This window comes from Rutilus rutilus (assembly GCF_951802725.1).
Source record: "Rutilus rutilus genome assembly, chromosome: 3".
NCBI classification, from domain to species: Eukaryota; Metazoa; Chordata; class Actinopteri; order Cypriniformes; family Leuciscidae; genus Rutilus; species Rutilus rutilus.
The window spans coordinates 30595815-30616318 of record NC_140211.1 but is presented as its reverse complement, the minus strand read 5'-3'; the positions used below and the strand labels follow the sequence as shown (position 1 = coordinate 30616318).

At 37.5% G+C, this 20504-nt stretch overlaps 1 protein-coding gene across 1 annotated transcript in view; it reads left to right on the top strand.

Annotated features, from left to right (window-relative positions):
* cdh8 (cadherin 8) overlaps positions 1–20504 on the top strand; it is a 91222-nt gene that overhangs the window by 48256 nt on the left and 22462 nt on the right. The window contains exon 4 of the mRNA XM_084403620.1: positions 15371–15490. Within this exon, the coding sequence (XP_084259746.1) occupies positions 15371–15490 (120 nt within the window). The remainder of the gene's footprint in view (positions 1–15370; positions 15491–20504) is intronic.

The window sequence follows — 20504 nt, the reverse complement described above, 5'->3', positions numbered from 1 at the left end:
TATTTACTACTACCATTCTGAAATGATCTGCATGTATGTACAGTATATGTAACGTGTGTGTGTTTGTGTGTTTCCTTGAACACAAGCATTTAATATGTTTACATACTGTATGCATTTAATATGACTGAGATAACCACATCAGGTTACACTGTAGAACTCTTTGTCAGATCCGATATATATAGCTCTGTGTTTTAACAACTAGATAGACAGACAGACAGACAGACAGACAGACAGACAGACAGATAGATAGATAGATAGATAGATAGATAGATAGATAGATAGATAGATAGATAGATAGATAGATAGATAGATAGATAGATAGATAGATAGATAGATAGATAGATAGATAGATAGATAGATAGATAGATAGATGACAACTGAAGGAAAATATGACTTCATAAAGTTTGCATGGTCACAAAATTGCTTATTTGATTTGTGATCTCAATGTCTCATAAGGTAATGTATTTGTATTAGCTGTGTTAAATTATATTATAATGTTATTTCATTTAATTAGATTTATATGTTTCTTATTTTACATCACTCATTTTAACAACAATTAAGAATTTGTATAATTTGTCTATGAATTTCTGTACCTCTTTAGATCAGACTGCCTTACATGAGCAGCATTCGGTAGAGGACAGCTGAGATTTTGGTGAATGCTTGAGTGTTCTAATCTACACTCTTGCCGGTGGCACTGCTTATTTATATCTGATATGACGCCTGGCCGCTTTCTCACAGACGGCCCTCTGTTCAAAATCTCCTTCGTCTATTAATTATGCAAGAGACACAGTGTGGATATTTAATGTTGCGTCAAGGCTTTCTCTTTCACTCCTCACCCTAGGACCTTATTTCATTGTGCTCCTATTTCTACTTTTCTCTGTGTTTTGCTCTTGATTACCATCATCTTCCTAGTACAGCGATAAATCCACAGTCTCTCTTCTCTCTCTCTCTCTCTCTCTCTCTCTCTCTCTCTCTCTCTCTCTCTCTCTCTCTCTCTCTCTCTCTCTCTCTCTCTCTCTTATGAATGTTATTAAGCAATGGCATAGCAGCAGTATGTACTCCCCATAGGCATTCAGCGTTGCCCTCCCAAATTAAAAGCTCTGATAGCATCCTGTGGGCAATGTGTTTTTATTTGCTCTTTATAGTCCTTTTATTGGTGTATATTCTGATGAGCGGCAGTATTCAGTGCAAATGCACAACCACAGAGAAGCATGTGATCAAGATCTCTCATTGCGCCATTACACATAGGCTTTTCAAGCGAAGGACAACCAGAGCTCAAACGCATTTGTGTTGCTCGGGCTAACCGGGATGATGTGTCAGGAAAAAAAGGTGTTTGAGGAAAGGTCTCCATGAAAGGTCTTCTTACAGGGGTCGCACAACAGAAGATTCATTGGTGGCTGTCTGGGTTGGGGGGACATAAATGTGAGGGAAATGCATCCATCACACAGCGCAGATCTAAGCTTAGAGGAGCATCCAATCATGGCTCAGAATAAAAGGCTAGGCATAAAAGTCTGCACCGCAAGGTCATTTGAAAAAGAAACAGATAAGATGGAGAGATCAAACGGTAAATCTCTACTGCATGAAGTCTTTGTGGTTCTCACAGGGGACTGTCCCATTAAAGCAGGCCTGTGCTCCACTGAACATCTCCTCTACTTATGAAAATCGCTGTCATCCCCCCCCCTCCTGTCCCAAATAGCTATACTCCAAACATTTAAAAACAGGTTTTTGTGGTTAAACCTGTTGCATCATTCAGTTTTGAATTCAGATTTTTATTGCAATCCAAGCATCTTTGACAACACTTATGTTTGGCTCTTACAAGAGCTACGGTGTCAACTCAGGTCTTTTGGCTAATTGTAAGCACCTATGGCGCAGAGAAACCTTTTTAAATGCCACACTTAATCAGATACTTAAGAAAACACATTCATTTTTTATGTTTTTCTTTCTTTTTATCCATCATTTATTTTAACAAATCCCTGCAGGTATATGCGTGTGCAGGTGTGTAAACTGGTGTATATGAGAGTATGTGTGTTCCCTTTGATGGATTGCTTGTCAGAAGGCACCAGGAGCGCTTCCTTTAGCTGACTGAAACATTTACTCTCCAGTCACGTTCGCTGGGTTTGGTCTTACCTTTGAGAAGCTCTCAGCAAATGTGTTAACCCTTCTCACCCAGGCCATTTTGTCTGAGGCCAAAGGTTTGGTTTGTGAGATTCCCTTTTCCCTCATACTACCAGTCAGGGTGTAGCCGAAGCCATCACTGCATCCATATCGTGTGCAATTGTCATGTCAGAGGTGCTATGTTTGGTGCCGTTACTATGGCAGGGGATCAATGCCTTCGTCCACTCCCACGTCCTCCCAACTCCTTTGACCGTGATGCTTTTCATCCCTGTCTGACTTCTCTGCGCACACCGTGATAGTTATATGTCAACTTTGATGGTCCCATCATGCTTACAGGAAGTCAGACACACCGTTAGCTCATTGCCTCACCTTTACACCACACTCACAGACACACATACCCTCTTCCACCTGCTCAGTGCTGCCGTTTATCACCTATCCTTTCCTCTTTTCACTTCTTCTGGTGAGGGGGTGCAGACTTGGCCGGCGTGTTTTGTGATGATCACAATCACTTCAATGTGTCATTTATTCTCCTGAGTGCTTCAATACTTATCTCAGTCTAGACACAGCCAAAAACTGAGTTGTAATACACCCAGTATGTCAAGCCAACTGGAGGGCCAGAAATATTCCCTTCAACCACATTTATGGCATGGCTTATGACATTGCCACATTCCAAATAAATAAAATTAAATATATCAAATTATTATACTATAAAATATTATTAAATTATTAATAATATTAATAATTACACACACACACATTCAAAAAAAAAATTTATATATATATATATATAATATATATATATACACACAGTGCTGGTCAGAATTATTTGCCCCCTTGGGCAAATAAAAAAAAATGTATCTGCATTGTTAATCCTTTTGATATTTTACTTAATGAAAAAAAATAGCACAAATCTAACCTTTCATTGAAGTAAAAGAATTGAAAGTGGGGGGGAAATCACATTATGAATTAAATATTTTTCTCCAAAACACGTTGGGAACAATTATTTGCCCCCTTTTATTAAATACTTTGGTCAGATGAAACAAAATAAAATTGCTTTTTTGGCAGCAAACACTTAAGATGGGTTTGGTGCACACAAGGATAAAAAAGTACCCCATGTGTAAAATTAAATACTCTGCTGTATCTTTAATGCTTTTCTGCCAGAGGTCCTGGACATCTTGTTCAGATATATGGCATCATGGATTCGATCAAATACCAACAGATAAAAAATCTAAACCTGACAACCTCTGCTAGAAATCTTATAATGAGCCATGTTCGGATCTTCCAACAGGACCGTGATCCAAAAACAAACATCAAAATCAAAACAAAAATGGGTCACTGAGCACAAAACCAAGCATCTGCAATGGCCATCCCAGTCCCTGACCTGAACCCTATAGAAAATGAGTGGGCTGAACTGAAGAAAAGAAGAAACATGGATCTGGGAATCTGAAGGATCTGGCGAGATTCTATATGGAGGAATGGTCTCTGATGTCTTGTCAGGTGTTCTCCAAACTATTCAGGCATTATAGGAGAAGACTCAGAGCTGTTATCTTGGGAAAAGGAAGTTGCAAAAAGTATTATGTAAAAGTAAAATGGGGCAAATAATTGTTCCCAATGTGTTTTGGAGAAAAACATTTATTTCATAATGTGATTTTCCTCCCACTTTCAATTCTTTTACTTCAATAAAAGGTTAGATTTTTTCTTTTTCTTTTTTCTTATAAAATATCAAAAGGATAAACAATGTAGATGTATTTTTTACAGCCATCTTTGATCATATTTTCCAAGGGGGCAAATAATTCTGACCAGCACTGTGTATATATATATATATATATATATATATATATATATATAGAGCCATATCGTTATCCTACTTGTGTGATTGCATATATATATATATATATATATATATATATATATGCAATCACACAAGTAGGATAACGATATGGCTCTATATATCAGCACAGCTGTGATTCAGTTGTAGGCACAAGGCCGCAGGCCATTAAAAGTTTGGGGTCTGTTAGGGTGCATTTATTTGATCAAACATTAAGTAAAACTGTAACCATTATGTTCTGTTAGTGTCATCATCATGGACTTTTAGTTTGTTTTCAATTTTCATCATGTGTTCCTTTGTTCAGTTTTCCCGCTCCTCATTTGTGTTCATTGTCTTCTGCTGTGTCCTATTAACTATCCTCATTTGTGTTTGCTTTGTAAGTTGATCCCTCACATTCATTCTCTCTTCGGTCTGTTACATTTAGTGTGTGTTGCCCCTCCTGTCTGTTTATTCTTTGTATTATTGTCATTAAACTTTGTGTTGGAATTATACTCATCGGGCCCTATTTTAACGATCTAAGTGCATGGTCTAAAGCACAGGGCGCAAGTTCACTTAGGGCGTGTCCGAATCCACTTTTGCTAGTTTAACGACGGGAAAATGGTCTCAAAGGGTTGTCCCTATTCTCTTAATGAGTAATGGGTGTGTTTTGGGATTTACGTGCGTTAAACCAATCAGAGTCTCATCTTCCATTCCGTTGCGCTTTCGCCATGGCAGATTCGCTATTTACATGATGGAATTTGATAGTGGAAAGACCGAACATGTCTCCAGAGTGCAAACGGAACTGCTCGTGTGCGAGGTAAAAGTGCGCAAGCAGACCATCTACGGGACAAGCCGGATTCCACCATATCTTTATGTACGCAATAATAATATTTTACATTGTAATCCTTTTAATTTTAATACTTGCCATGTTTGTGTGCTGTGCGTCCCTGTGTGTTTAATAAGCAGAATGTACACGCGTTGTGGACCCGCCTATAGGCGCACATTACTAACGCACTCTTTAAAACAATAAAAAAAAAAAAATATATATATATATATATATATTGCGCCACTGACTTAAGGCCAGGTTTCAGTTGGTCAATGGCACAGTGTATTTCTGTTGCCTCAAAATAGCAATGCGCCAACAATGTGCCAGAACACTCCTCGTTTTCAGCCCAGCAAAATGGTCTGAAAACCATTTTTCAGATGCGCATCATGGGCGCACAAATGGGCGCAAATGCATTTAAACAACGTGGCGCAGGACTTGAAAATGATAACGTCGGACTGAAACTAGCAAAAAACACTTGCATCTTGCTTGGCGCTGCATTGCGCCGGGTGTAAGATAGGGCTACATCTTCGTCTACCTTCATGCAACCACCTGTGACAAAAACAGCAATATTGTGGAATGCTATTACAATTTAAAAAAAGAGTTTTCTATGTTAATACATTTTAAAATGTGATTTATTTTTTTATTTTTTTATTTTTTTATTGCAGAGCTGATATAGCAGCCATTACTTCAGTTTTTAGTGTCACATGGTCCTTCAGAAGTCATTCTGAAATGCTATTTGGTGCTCAAAAAACATTTCTTATTATTATCAATGTTGGAAATGTTTTCAGGATTTATTTTATCTTTTTACACGGAGCAGCAATATCATATATGTGGTTAAAGTGTATAAAGACATATGGCAATTATAAATATTTTCTCATGAAGCTGTTTTTTGTTTTTTTTTGTATGTGACTTGGTTACTTGCCTTTCTGTCATTTGCTTTTTTTTTCTAAGTGAGAATGAAACAGAAGAGAGCAGAACTCCAGGCAGATCTTCTCTGCCGGTATTTTTCTGGTTTGACAGCACATGCCACCGTTCTGACAGGCCTCATGTCTTTCTTGTTATATATTTTCAATGCAACTAGATCAACTTTATTTTTATTTGACTTGTTCTTACAAACAGCGCTTGGAATGTGAGAAAAAATGTCCACCTTCACCATGTCCTCTTGACTTATTGTCCCTCTCAGTGTAACTTATAACTTACTCTGTCTTGTTTCATTTTGTTCTGACTATCTAGGGGACAATTAAAAATGTGAAGTGTAGCAATTTGTCTATCCCGCACACATTTCCTAAGAACTAATTAAAATGAATCAATGACATGGCACTTCAAAATGGCTGCATATGTCAAAGCCATCAGCAGCAAGCAAAGGACACTCTTAATTGTTTTTTTCCTGTGGTTCTTGTAAACAGCTTGTCAAGGACTGCACTCAAGCATCCATGTTACACAAGTCTTTTTTTTTTTTCTCCTCTGCCTCAAATGCCTTTCACAAACACATATTTTACATCCCTTGCCGCCCTGCTGCCACATTAACTCACCCCAGGCTGGTAGCATGTTGTGTTAAGTGTTGGTTGTCTTGCTGTCTCATCAAAGGCCATTAATTGTGGCACCAAAGCGATGGTCACTTACACTACATCAGCCTGAGGCCTCTTTTCCATGAAGGAATCAGATTTCAAAACATTGACAGCCGTAAGTAGAGTCTCTCATGTCTTCCTCGCTGGCCTTTTTAAAGCAACTAGTCATTCCTTTAGCTGGCAAAGCCTGTCATACGATAAACAGAATGCAAGATTTGGGTAAATCAGATGTGCCAATATTTTCCCCTTTATAATCCAAATGTTTTGAGTGTGAATGTGAATGAATAGCCGTTAGGAGAACAGATCAGGTGGATATAGAGTGCTAGATGAGACTATTTTATTATTTATAGTCTCCTTGACTAAGCCTCTCAGCAACATTCATGTCCCTTGATAAACAACACAGAGAAAACACCCTTTTCAATTATACCTCCAGCTGTAAATCATGCAGGAATGAGTGGCGGCCTGAAAATTACACCCTTCCATATGACAGGCGGGGATGCACACACCTTGATATCCTTCTCCTGCTGATAGCTTTTAGCATTTGTCGTAAATGTCCACCTGTATCGACAACGAGACAAGCTTTGCTGTTATGAGCGTAAATTGGCCTCAGTCCAGCATGTTTCAGCGGACTCTAGTGGACATTTTGACTTGCCTCCTGTACCGTGATTCACAGTTCCTGAGCAAGCCTGAGCTATTATCCCTGCCAGTTGGTTTAGGCCGCAATTTGAGGAGAACGATGGCTCCTTGATGAGAGCCTTCAAGACTGGTAATACATGTCTGACCAATGCATTTCAATCACAGGGGTCAACTTGACTCAATCATTCCAGCTGCTGGCATGGGTCTGTTATTTTAACATTCACATTGTATTGCACGAGTCAAACTGACTCGTTGGCTCTTTATAATCTTTTCCAAGAATTGTACATTAAAATAATTAAATAATAATTAACAGGGCTCCAGACTAACACTGGTTCCCCATGTTCTACAGACAGTGTTGGGGAGTTACCGGCATTACGTATTCAGAATACAAATTAAGAGTAACTGTATTCCTTTACAGTTACAATTTAAATAGTTGGTATTTAGAATACAGTTACATTGTTGAAATCAATGGATTACATGACAATACTTCTCTGTTTCACGAGTTTATTCACTCTCTAAATAAATTAAGGCAACTCCATGCATTTCCCAGAAGCCCCAATATGAAAACGAAAAAATGCGCGGTTTGCGTGATCAATCACAATGGAGTCGGAAGAGGAGCAGCGGGAGCTAGAGGTAGAGATGGAGCCGGAACAACAGAGCCAGGGCAAGAATGCGTTTCTATCTTGGAAATTCAAACAGCATTTCACATTAAATAAAGAGAAGGAAGAACGAAATATAACTGTGCAGTGCAACCTCTGCTTGACAGCAACCAACCTCCTTTCAGCGTCCACCCATAATGGATTTTGATTTATTTGATTTATTTTTTAGCATGCATAGCAACATTATTATTTTGTGAATTATGTAGGTTTTAAGGATTATTATTGTTATATTATTAATTTGTAGGTATAAACACAAGTTATTATTGCACAATATGGTACTATACCTTTTAGTATGTAATGTTATACAAGTCTTTGTATAGGTGCCAAATTCTGAAGCTATTTTTTTTTTTTTCTGAAAGTTCCAATTGTGATCCCATTCCAGATGCCACAGATTCAGCAGATGACATGAGTAAATAGCTTTCAGCAGGAAGCTGAGTGGTACCATGATGGGATACCCATTTTTCCAGCCACGGATCCTGCCAAGCTCAGCTGCACACCCAAAACAAGCCCATTTTAGCCATAGAACCACTCATTATCCCAGATCTCTTTGTCTGACATTGCTATGAAATTATAGAAACTGTGAAGAATTTCTGTGGATATGGGAATTGCTACATGAAACATATGCCAATGAATTGTTTAAAAGGTCTATGATTCTGTTTATTGATCAGAATCTAGATATTGACCAGAATCGTGATGTTGGTGTGTGACTGCATTCCGAGTGCTCAAGTCAAGACCAGAATCCTCTTAAAACCTACGTTGGTTCTTGCCAGCTTCATCACATTCAGTCACTGCACTGATAGTATCTGCCTCAGGCAGCATGCCTATGGACCTCCAACAGTCCTCTAACTGACTGTCTGATGCACACAAAACTGGCAAACTCTAATCTGATTGGCTGACTTTTCTGTATTTCCTGGAGTAAAGACAAACAGGTGGTGTTTGTTTTTTTTTTTTTTTTTGCTTCCTTTTTCTTTCCCCCACCTGGAAACAAAGTCATGTTTACAAGGTACCAAGTTGACACAACAAGTGTTTGAGGATGAAGTTATCACTGGATCTGCCAAATTTTGTCAGATCCCAGTAGATCTTTGAAATATTTTTAGTTAGCTAGATGAGTATTATTCTGCTTTGTTTTCTGACACGAAACTCTCGAATGAACGGATTCCTTCTAAAATGACTACAATTCTCCAGCAAAATTTCTCAGAGCAACTGAGTAATACACACTTTTTATTGAAATTGAATTGTTCTGCTTTGTTTATTCTGTAACACTTTATTTTAAATGATTATCTGAACATAGTAAAGACATATTAGCCATTGTCTATGAATTTGTTAAGCTTTAACAAACCAGTAATTAATAATTAAAGGGGTAGTTCACCATAAAATGAAAATGAAGTCATCATTTACTCACCTTTGAGTTGTTCTAATGCCGTACATTTATTTTAGGGTGGAATATCCCTTTTACTGAACATGTATTAAGGGCATGTTATTATTTACAACTTATCAAACATTTGAAGGACAAATAAGCAGACATGAGCCAATAAGTCATGGTTAACTGAATGTATAGTAAATGCCTTTTAGGTTTACACTTTATTTATAGTCCACTTCAGACATTCTACTAACTAAAGTAGCTTTGCCACTGCATGTCAACTAGCTCTATCTAGAGTATTTAGACTGTTTGGTTATGGTTAGGTTTAGGGTTAGTATAATAAGTTAATAAGGCATGTACTTGCAAAGTTACTTCAAGTCAGAATGTCTGTTGGGGGAGCATCAAAATTAAGTGTTAGCAGATATTAAGCAGAAAGTCTACTCTAGTGTCTACTCTCAGAAACTCTAATGATTGCTAGTTGACATGGATTTGCAAAGTTACTTATAGTCAGCAGATTGTCTTTAGCCGGGTGCACACTGTGCGATTTTGGCTATGATTTGGCTGTCTGAGACAAATTTTGCAAATCCTAAAAGATTCGTCTGATCCTAGGCTAAAATCTGACGTCTTCTGAAGTGATCGTTAGTTTGATATATTTACCGACAGCTGATTAATGACCGTTGCGATCAAATTGTACCTCCGATGAAATTCTGGCAGTGTCAGAAAATTTGACTCACATTCCTGCAGTGTGACTTCTCCTATGACGACCGTCAAATTGTCTTCGTTTTTCAAGACAAGCCATGACCAAAATTAACGTTAGAGATTTCTTTGTAGCCACCATCTCAATCCTGCGTGTAATGCAGTTCACATCACCGAACCTGTCATTGATTGATGATGTAAAACTCCGGACAAGTTTTCTCGAGTGCATCCGTTTTTTAACTCGTCTTGACTATCGTACAGTCTGACATTAATGACAACTGAGATCCTACAGTGTTATATGGCTTACAGCGATGATTATGTTCGTACAGTCTAACAAGCAACAATCGTAAAGGACTATTATAAATTGCACAGTGTGCACCCGGCTTAAGATCAAGGAAATATTTTTTTTTTTTTTTTTTTTTTAATTCATGGTCCCTTTAAATGGTTTTAATGCAAGCCTCCCAGCCATTTAGAATTGAGTATTCAGAGAGACCATAAGATATAAAAAAGACATTTTTTGAAAAAAAGTCATGTTGTTTGTTTCCAAACATTGTTAAAAATAACTTATTCTGAGTTCCACAGAAGAAAGACATTTATGGTTTGGAACGACATGAAGATGAGTAAATGTTGAAAGAATTAAAAAAATTTGGGTCGGACAATTCCAATAAACAGTGATTTGAATAATTTCCATATGCTGGTTTTGACAAACTTGCAAAAAAGTGAATATTACTTAGCAATAATATTCTGAATATTCAGTAACAACTAAAGCCCAGATAGTGATATATGTGTGCTTTGAGCTATATCATGTAGAGACCACAACATTTAAAGACATTCACTCAATAAAATGAAATGACCTGACAAGTATAATATAATTTTCCTACTTCGAATTGATTCGCACCATTCGGTAACTGTTGGCACAGAGTGTGATTGCGCTAAAACTACTGTGGATATGCCAGCGTATAATGATGCCACCGCAGACAGAACCACAGAGAAACACAGCATGGCCCAGGGCTATATAGGAGCAAAAGCACTGAGATGTAAACAGCTTGGAAGTGGCCTGGCCCGGGGACATGTGGTGGCCTGCTCAGGGTGATGCTTCCCCCATATTCCTCAGTGACTTCATGAATATACATGAAACCCCAGTCATGCAGGGGAGGGAAGTTCATGCATGGACACCTATCTAACAGAGAAGATTTTGCTCTCCCAAAACTCTGCCATAGTACAGCTGACAATACAGCACATCAGTGTTTATCCACCACCCACCCAAAGCCCACTTCATAAGGAGGTTTGGTATTGATTTTCTTTCACGGCATCCATGTATGCAGTAAGTACAAAGAGCAGTTCCCCTTTATTTTTTCATTAGGCCCAATGCCCCGGTGCAGTGTTTCAAGCATGCAGTTGACATTTCTCCAGACACAAATACGATTTTTATGGCTGTTCTGTTTGAGATCCCCAAACATCTCCCATGGCTGGAAAAGCAATGAAGCATCCTTGATTTCCCAAATGCGATGGAAGAAATGTCATAATATTTAGATTAATGTACGGCAGAATTGCATCAAGCTAAGTATTATCTCCGACTGGGTCAATGCGATCACAACTCTTTGTATGGTTTGTCAGGGACCCTTAAAATGTTTTGTACTAAAAGAAAGAATCTCGCTCATTTTCACTCATCTTTTTTAGATTATGCAGATAACATCTCAAAATCAAGTTTCCACAAGTTTCCACTGCCCAAGGGTGTCACTGACCCGTACCCACGAGTCTTGGACTTTGCGGTGCAATACATTGCAAGGACAGGCTAATCTGTACTGATTTGGAGCTCAGCCAGTGGAAGGCTCCTCTAATCCCTCATTCTTTTTTATCAGAGGAGGAGAGGCAAATTTCACTTCTGCACAAGAGGGGGAAAGGAGCTATTTCATGCCTCACTGACTCTACTGTTTTTTTTTTTTGTTTTTTTTTTAAATGGTTGTCTTCTCTTTTTTAGGCCTTATTTTATATGCTGCGTCGCAGCATTCTGTGAAAAACTTGCTGTGTGTGTGTGTGTGTGTGGTTTTTTTTTTGGGGGTACAGAGATATTGGAAAGACACCTTTGCCAATTAGCATATTGGCCCTTAGTTGTACTGTGTTAACACCGTTGCTCTTTCATAGAAAAAAAGGAGGTCTTTAAACTTATTAATGCAGCATTCAGCAAGTTATATGCATTACAAAGTAAAGACATTCATTACAAAATTCCATTCCATTGTTTTCAGTTGGCCTCCCATTCGTAGCAAAACAGAGTGTGGGCTGCCTCCGCCGCTCTGCAATAGTAAAACCGATTAAAGACTGTACATACCTGTTCAGATGGTGTGCTTGATGTTCCTACTTTGAGTTTTTTAACAGCTGTCCGGTACAAAGTAGCAAGAGGAAGTGACAACTGCGGTATCAGGCAGCTTTCAGCACTCCACATGTCAACAGTAATGTCTTTATTAATCTCTCTGCCTCTAAGGCAGCTTTGAGAGGAAACACTGAGAAACAAGAGAAATATTCCAGTCCTGGATAAAGATAAAGGGATTGCTTTTATCAAAACATGAATCAGCTGTTTTACGTGAAGGGAGCCATAGAGTACCTCCCCAGGGCCAAACGGAGAAAAAGATCATATACTGTTAGCAGCGTTCGGGATTGAGATAAGGAGACTATTGTGCCATCAACATACACATGCATTCTGAGAACACAAACACTGATATTCATTGGTAATGTAATTAAAGCATTTGATAACACAGTGCAGTATGTCACGATCCTGCTGAGTGAAAGGAAGTAGTGCATTACTAGTAACAGATATCCTGTGGGTTGAATCACTCATATTTCCCTGATCATGTTTCACACGTACTGTATCATCCGCATACATACTGTACACACTCAGGGATGTAAGTAACAGTCATTGAGAAATGCTCAGAAATGCTTAATGTGTCTAACACAAACTTTCTGACACACATGCAGCATTCCACTGGCAGCATTTGTCACGTGTAGCATACAAAGTATTTATTTTAATGTTGATTTCAGTTATCTTTCTTTACATGAAAATATTTATATCATACAGAGTGCTGCAGGGATAACAGATTTTTGTTGGCCAAAACCCGGAAACGAGTTAGCATTTTAGCAGTTTCAGTTCCATCTTCCCAAAGTCAATGGGTTTTTTCAATGGGTTTTTGGTTAAATGCCTGAAATAAGGTCTGTGGTGAAGACAAGCAAGATATTGTCACATTTTATTCAATGACATAAAATACATCAATAACACCCTCTAGTGATTTTTTTTTTTTTTTTTTTTACAAGATTTTACTTGTATTGAAAAAAGGTGGTTGCTAACAAGTGGCTAAAAGGGACTACAGAGGTTGTTGGGTACATAGATATATACATTGATGTATCGTTGTCTGTTTATATGGGCTACTATATGTAAGCCGTCCGCCATATTGGAATGGTTAAATCTGGTCTGTGACCAATCGAGAGCAAGTTGACTGTGCATCTGCAACCTAGTTATTCACATGTATGAATATCTTTCTGCAATAGACATTACAAGAGGATTTTCACAGCATTTAGTATATCGTTAATGTAATAATTTTGCATATGGATATTGCATAGTGACTTATAAATACACAAACCAGCACACTGAAAGGATATCCCATTTTTTTCTGGAATTTAGCTTGTGGTTTTTACAGCCATGGGCTGCACAATGCTGTGACATGTTCAATGACAATTCCTTGATTTATTACAGTGATGAACAGCATCTTGTTAACCATTCCAAGATGGCGGACGCATCGACATGTCTTGATCGCTCAAATGTGGAATCTATGTATACATATATGGTCGTGACATTAAACATCATCAGCCGAACAGGTAAACTCATCTACTCACTAGTCCGCTTTCACAGCCTCTTTGTGCTTATAATTGCACTCTTGCAAACTATTCTAACTCAACCTTTCAGAGAAAATGTTTTTAAACCAAGACTGAAAGAGTTCTTGGAAGCTTAGTGATGGTGCTGTGAAGTCATGTGACCGTAGTGTAGTTATTTTATAGCCTATGATTAGCTTTAGACTGCGATTTGTATTTACATTAAAAAAATCATAAACGTTGTGTCCATTTGTGAAGATCATCACGATGAACAAAACGTAGAATCGTAAGCTTTTGTTATTCACAGACCTTATTTTCTGCAATAATCCAAAAGCCAATAAAAAATAAAATCATATGGTTTTTGTCAAGGGTACCTGGGTGATGCTAACTTCTGGGTTGGCCTACAAAAATACATCATCACTGCAGCACTATATTTCTCATATACCGTTGACATCCAGCAAATACACTTTTATAACGTTTAAACAAGTTTTTGTATATTTGCATTAAAAACAATTATTTTAAAAAATAATAATAATTCACAAATCTTACAAACCTCCAATGTTACAAAGAATCCAGTTGTCCTTGATTTAAAACTAGTTTGCCGATCTGACATATTCATGTCATCTTAACTGTGTATTGGATGCAAAATTAGTGTCTTTATTTGAGAAAATATGATTCCCAGTGCATATAGATTTACTAGATTACTCTAGATTACAGTGTTTAATTCCCTTTCGGTCATGTTTTTAACAATTTCTTTATTTGAGAAAAAAAGAAAACTTTATCTTACAGTTTATTTTAAGGTTATTTTACAATTTAATTTTTTTCATATTGATTCATTTTTAAATGGCTTCTAATTTAGTAAGTATTAGGTGAAATTAATATAAAACTCATTGCACTACGTGGTATTTAAAATCTTTAAATTAAATAGCGTGATGTGATATATCCACCATCGGCCACTGCTCTCTAAGATATCTACATCTGCCATCAAAAAATCCTTATTGGTCCTTACCCCTAATCATTTCATCCCTATGTAGTATTTTTTTTCGCATTTGCTATGTTTTGTTTTGTTTTGTTTTTTTGCTGCTTTCTCTCAAAGAGAAGTTGCAGTACACCATATTTCTCACTGGAGTAAATACATAAGGGCTTATGTATCCAGGGAGACGTGGAGATACACCTTTACTAAGGTCTGAATCAAGCCGTGCACATGGCAGTACTCACAGTGGACGTTTTTCCTGCTGCTTCCGACAGCTCCAGATACCTGTAGTTGTAGCACAGGCACGCTTGCTGGTCAGATGCTTACCAAGCTGTCAATGTGCTGTGGAACATGCTTTACAAACAATTACCACACCATCTGCACTGTCAGTGAGCTGTTTAGCATTAGCGTCTCAGTTTCTCTCGCACTCTCTTTTGTGTGTCTTTCTCTTTTGTGCTTCTTAGTTTTCCTCTTTCTTCTCAATTCATCCAAGCCATGGGTTAATGAAGAGGAGGTTAGGAGAGCAGCTTGGATTTTTTGTTTGTCTGACTTTCTTTCGTTTTGATCTTGTTAAGGCTTGAAGCTGTGATGTTTTTTTTTCATCGTGGAAGTCTCACAGCACGAGCGAGCGCTTTTGCACATCTGAACAACAAAACACACTTTTATGAGTTTATTCCAGAGAAGCTCTTATACCATGGCCGGAGGTATTATTGAAACATTGGTAGGGTGAGAATAAAATATTTGTTCTCAAAGAAAACAAGTTCAGAGCGTGGACACAGCGGTGCGGTAAATGGAAACAATTGATTTATTTGTTCATTGCAAGTTATTTTTGTTTATTGAAGATGATTGTTTTCTCTTTTGCTTCACAGGTACATCAGTAATGAGAGTAACTGCAACGGATGCGGATGATCCGGTGTATGGAAACAGTGCCAAACTGGTATACAGCATTCTGGAAGGCCAACCTTATTTCTCCATCGACCAATCCACTGGTAAGTTAGCTACATTAAATCCAAAAAGTCGACCCACAATGACTAGATGGTCATGAATCATTCAAATTATTCAACATCCTGACTATTATGCCTATGAATAGCTTGGAAATAGGTGTAAGATGAAGCAGAACCTGATTTCACCAAGTACAACATGTTCCTGGATCAACATTCCAATCAACCAATCAGATTTGAGGGACCGGTTTACAGTTTATGCTTCCAACCAGGGTTAGGTGCTTTTACACCTATCATTTCCCTCTGATTTTAGGGATAACTTATGGGTACGGTTAATATGTTAATATGTTGACCCAGGAACACATCTAACTCAGCCAAATCAGGACGTGCGTAAGATGAAGGTCCCTTCGTTTACCAAGACGAGTTTTAGGTGTTAGATCATTTATTATTATTATAATCATTGTTATTATGATCATCATTATGGGAGACAGGAAAGAAATATTAGAGAAAGACCAAATAAACAAGATAATTTTACCTGAAGGACACATGCAGATGCTGATTTTGTTCTGTAATAGCGCACAAAGCAATTTGCAGCTTCTGATTTAAATGACAGGGCTATCTTTGAATTCCATCTGCATTCTGCTTCCTTTTCAACCTTGACTTTGTTTTTTCCCTAATTGCATTTTCAGCTGACTTGTTAACAGTGTGTCTGTAAGCAACATGATTAAATAATGGTGAAATTACATTAATAAGCAATGAGATGGAAATGAACAGCTCGTAATTTGGAAAAACAACAGACAATAAACAAGTCTTTAAACAGACTTTAAATTATTCTTTTTTTCTTTTTTTTTCTTATGAGAACACCTCTTTTGGTTCATAACCCCATGCATTTCAATCACTCACTGTCAGCTTTGTCTAAGAATGCAAATGGTCGAGAGAAGGTGCAAAAGCCCAAATTGAGGTGCCTTGTGCATGGTTTGTGTGATTACTGAACACATGCAGATGGCTTATTCAAGTGAGCCAGATGTTTTAATGAATGTTAATGAAAAATAAGAGGTAAAGGGAAAACAACCATTAGAAACCATTTGACACTTCCAACACCTCGTAGGAAATGAGACACACTTGATAAATAAGTAAACATTATGCACCAATTCATTACTTAGTTAATGGCTTGCAAAAAAAAAAAAAAAAAAATTAAATAAATGAAAGGAAAGTAAACCTTCAAATACATATGGAAATTAATGTTTGTGTTGCCTCACTTCTGTGATCATCAGGAATTCATTTGAATAGATAATGATAAATCAGGATGACAATTGAATGAGTATTGCAGTGTGCGTTTGTGTGTGTAAGAGCATCAGATTCAGTGTTGCACCGCACGTGGCGCACACACAGCACTCAGGGCGGTGTGCATTTCCATATTCCTATCGACAGTCAGAGCACTTCACTTCTAAAAATGCACATCCTTAGTTCACTGAAATTAATGTGGTCTGTTGGTCTCCATGACAGAACAAGAAACAAAGACATGTAAGTGCAGCATGAAAAGTCTAGAAGACAATGCATGCGCTCTGTGAATTATTCATGTGTAATGGAACTGGAGATGGTCCTACTTATCCCACTTACCTTTCTTCCCATAAAATGTTTTTGTTTCCTTAGTTCTTTACTTATGTTATTTGCTATCTCTTTAATGTAGGTCCTTCTTACACTCAAAAAAATGCTGGGTTGTTTCTGTAAACAAATTGTTGGGTTGATTGTGCTGGGTCAAAAAGTTGGGTTGTTTGGGGTACTGTAAACACATTATTGGGTTGCTCATGCTGGGTCAAATGAGTTGTAAGGGGGTCATTCACAAATAAACCGCTGGTTGGGTTATTTTGACCCAGCAACTGGTTACTTTTTTCATTCTTTGCGGAACTTTCTGGATTCTTCACTTCTGACTCGAGGAGCAAGCCACTCGGAGCAGGCAGTGTTTTATGGTAAGTTAATATGAATGTTTACCTATTGTTATAAGTTGTGGTGGTAGCAGCAAGCTAATTTCACTGTTCAACATACAGTCTTTAATGTGGAAGTGTGAGGGGTAACGTATTTATTCTGTGAAACATTAAATAGCCACAGCTAGCCAGTTAAAAATTTTGACAAAATGCCGCATCGTTAAATCCTTAGTTGAAATTAAACCAGCTATATATGCAGCCTTTTTTAGTTTAAATTCGTTTAAATTCTAAATTCATCATGTAATTATCGTAGGCCTATTCATTGTGGACGTTGCGTATTTAAAAGTGAGAAAAGCGTTTTGTATGAAATCCATACGCGCAGTTTCCCTCACAGGGCTCGCACGTAAAATCAGCGGGAAATGAGTCTCTAATGTAGGCTCGCTAGTGAGTTGTGAGTGAAAAGTCTGCTGGCGTAGTTTTAGTAATACTTGTCAGATGAAGTGACTGAGGTAAGTTCCAGCACAGTCTGCGTGTGTCTTCTGTAATGTCTCGAACCATCGTTTCTGCCAAAAAAGGCTTTCAAGAGCTTGATATAGCCTAGTTTTTTTTTGTAAATGTATGACTTGCAATCTTTATAAACAGCGACTGAGGAAAGGAGAAATAAATGGACAGGTTTTGAGAAGAAAATTATACCCGTTTAGTTGAACGAATGATCGTCAATATTTAAAACGAATTAAAAAATGTACACTTACATGATAGCCTACCCTACCACCATGCATGTCATCTTTCATTTTATTGTGTAACATCTTAACGAGGCGATCATCAGCGCTGCCAGTCAGGAGATTAACGAGCAACTTTGTGGGTTTGTGAGTTTTAAAGACACTATCAACATTACAGTAATATTTTACTTTTAATAAAGTAATGTTTTATTTTAATGCCTTAATGTTGATAATATTTGTCCAAATTACTCTTTTATTACTATTACTATAATTCAGTTTGCAAATACTGAACACACATTTTGTTTATTTTTCACATTTGGTCATTTGGTAATGTTTGCAATAATTTTAATTGCATATTCAATAATAAATTGATACTTCCACAAAAAAAGCTTAACTTGCATGTCAGTTTTATTGCAACACTCTAAGTGATTGTCCGGGAAGCAGACACACTCTATCAGTTTAAATCTAGACTAAAACGCATCTATTTTACCTGGCATTCATATAGAACATTATACATTTCTATTATTCAAATCAGTTAAATGATTATTAGGCTGCATAGGTCAGCCGGAACCAGGGACACTTTCCTATAACACCTGACGTACTCATATTTAATAAGAAGAATGGCATCTATGCTAATGTTTGTCTTTCTGTTCATTCTAAAGTTTACTGAAGTCAGCCGGATCCAGGCCGTATCCAGATCAGAAGGTGGACCTGCGCCTGGACCCATCCATGACGCATCCCTGAAGTGCCAGCCTCATCAGCCCTGTGAAGGCCTCATCGACACGACTGATCCTCAACAAACTCGTCTCCATACCGGTGTGATGACTCCGACTTCCAACCAGACGGAACTGGATAAATATTCTGAATGTTCTTATTCAATCTGACCTCTGACCTGTAATGCTGCCTGAATCATAATTTTACACCGTTCGCTCGATGGCCAGAGGAGAACTGAATGACTGAGCCTTCTCCCAAGGTTTTTTTCTCCGTTCTTTCACTGATGGAGTTTTTGTTCCTTGCCACTGTCGCCTTGGCTTTTGGCTTGCTTAGTTGGGGACATTTAATATTCAACAATATTATTGATTTGCCTTAAGGTGGATCATGACGCAATTTTCTTCTAGAAACAAACTTTGTTGTATTATTTTCATGTTACAGTATCACTGTGAAGCTGCTTTGATACAATCTGTATTGTAAAAAGCGCTATATAAATAAAGATGACTTGACTTGACTTGTGTAATCAACAGGTGAGGACCAACATGGTTGAATATTTACAAAATGAGATGACTGGAGAATTGCTGCACATTCTGTGCCTCAGGGATGAGACGAGGGGGACATGTCAGACCTTTGACATTGATTAACATTTGTATTTGATAAAGAAAAGTATAAAGAAATGTATAAAATAAATACAAATAAAAATGAGATTGAAATCACATATACAGTGGCCTCTCTGGTTTATTGTATTACAGAGATAATTATTTTACATTCGTAATATAACAAATATTTGTTACTAATTTTATTAAGGCAATGAGACAAGAAATAACCCAGCACATGAGTAAGTCTTAACCCAGCAAGAGGGTTAATTTCACCCACTGGTTGGGTCAAATGAATGACCAAGAAATATGGGTTAAATAGTAAAACCCAGCACTTGGGTCAAACCAACCCAGCGCGTGTTCTGTCCAATAGTGACCCAGCGGTGTGGTTAAGGTTGGGTTATTTTTTAACCCAGCAGTTTTTAGAGTGTATTATAGCATTTCTCTTTCTCTACACAAAATTAAATGTCTATAAAGGTTCTCAGTCATCCAGAAATTGCATAGCATTTTTTTTTTTTTTTTGAAGATATTTTGTCACTTCCCCAAGTGACTTCATCAGAGTCATAGTGATTTCCCTGGATTTAAGCTCATAACACACCATAACATCATAAGACTCGCAAATTGCTGTGGGAATCTCCTCCACAATGGTAAAAATTGTGATCGCAGTGTGAATTGGGGTGAAACATCTGTAAAGATGAAGGGATAGTGTTAAATGTTAGAAATCTCAATATGCCACCAATGAAGCTGTGCGAATGAATGGCAAAACACCTACAATAAATGGGGAAAAAAAATATGTCGAGAAGATTTCAGATTTATTAACATGATAAACTGAGACAACCTTTTATTTAATACAGAGGGCTTTCATTTTATGATACTGTGGGTTTTGTTGTTTGAGTAGATTACCTGTTGTCGTATTGGGGATTTTTTTTTTTTTTTTTTTTTAGGCTGAGTCAATGATAGAGCATACAATATTAAAGATTATAAGAGACAGACAGCATAATTCACATTCAGTCGGAATATAAATGACTCCAGGTGCTGGGACAAGTCCTCGGCAAACAAACAAGCTAATTTGCAATGCCAAATGAAAGCAGCACAGGCAATGCATGGCACA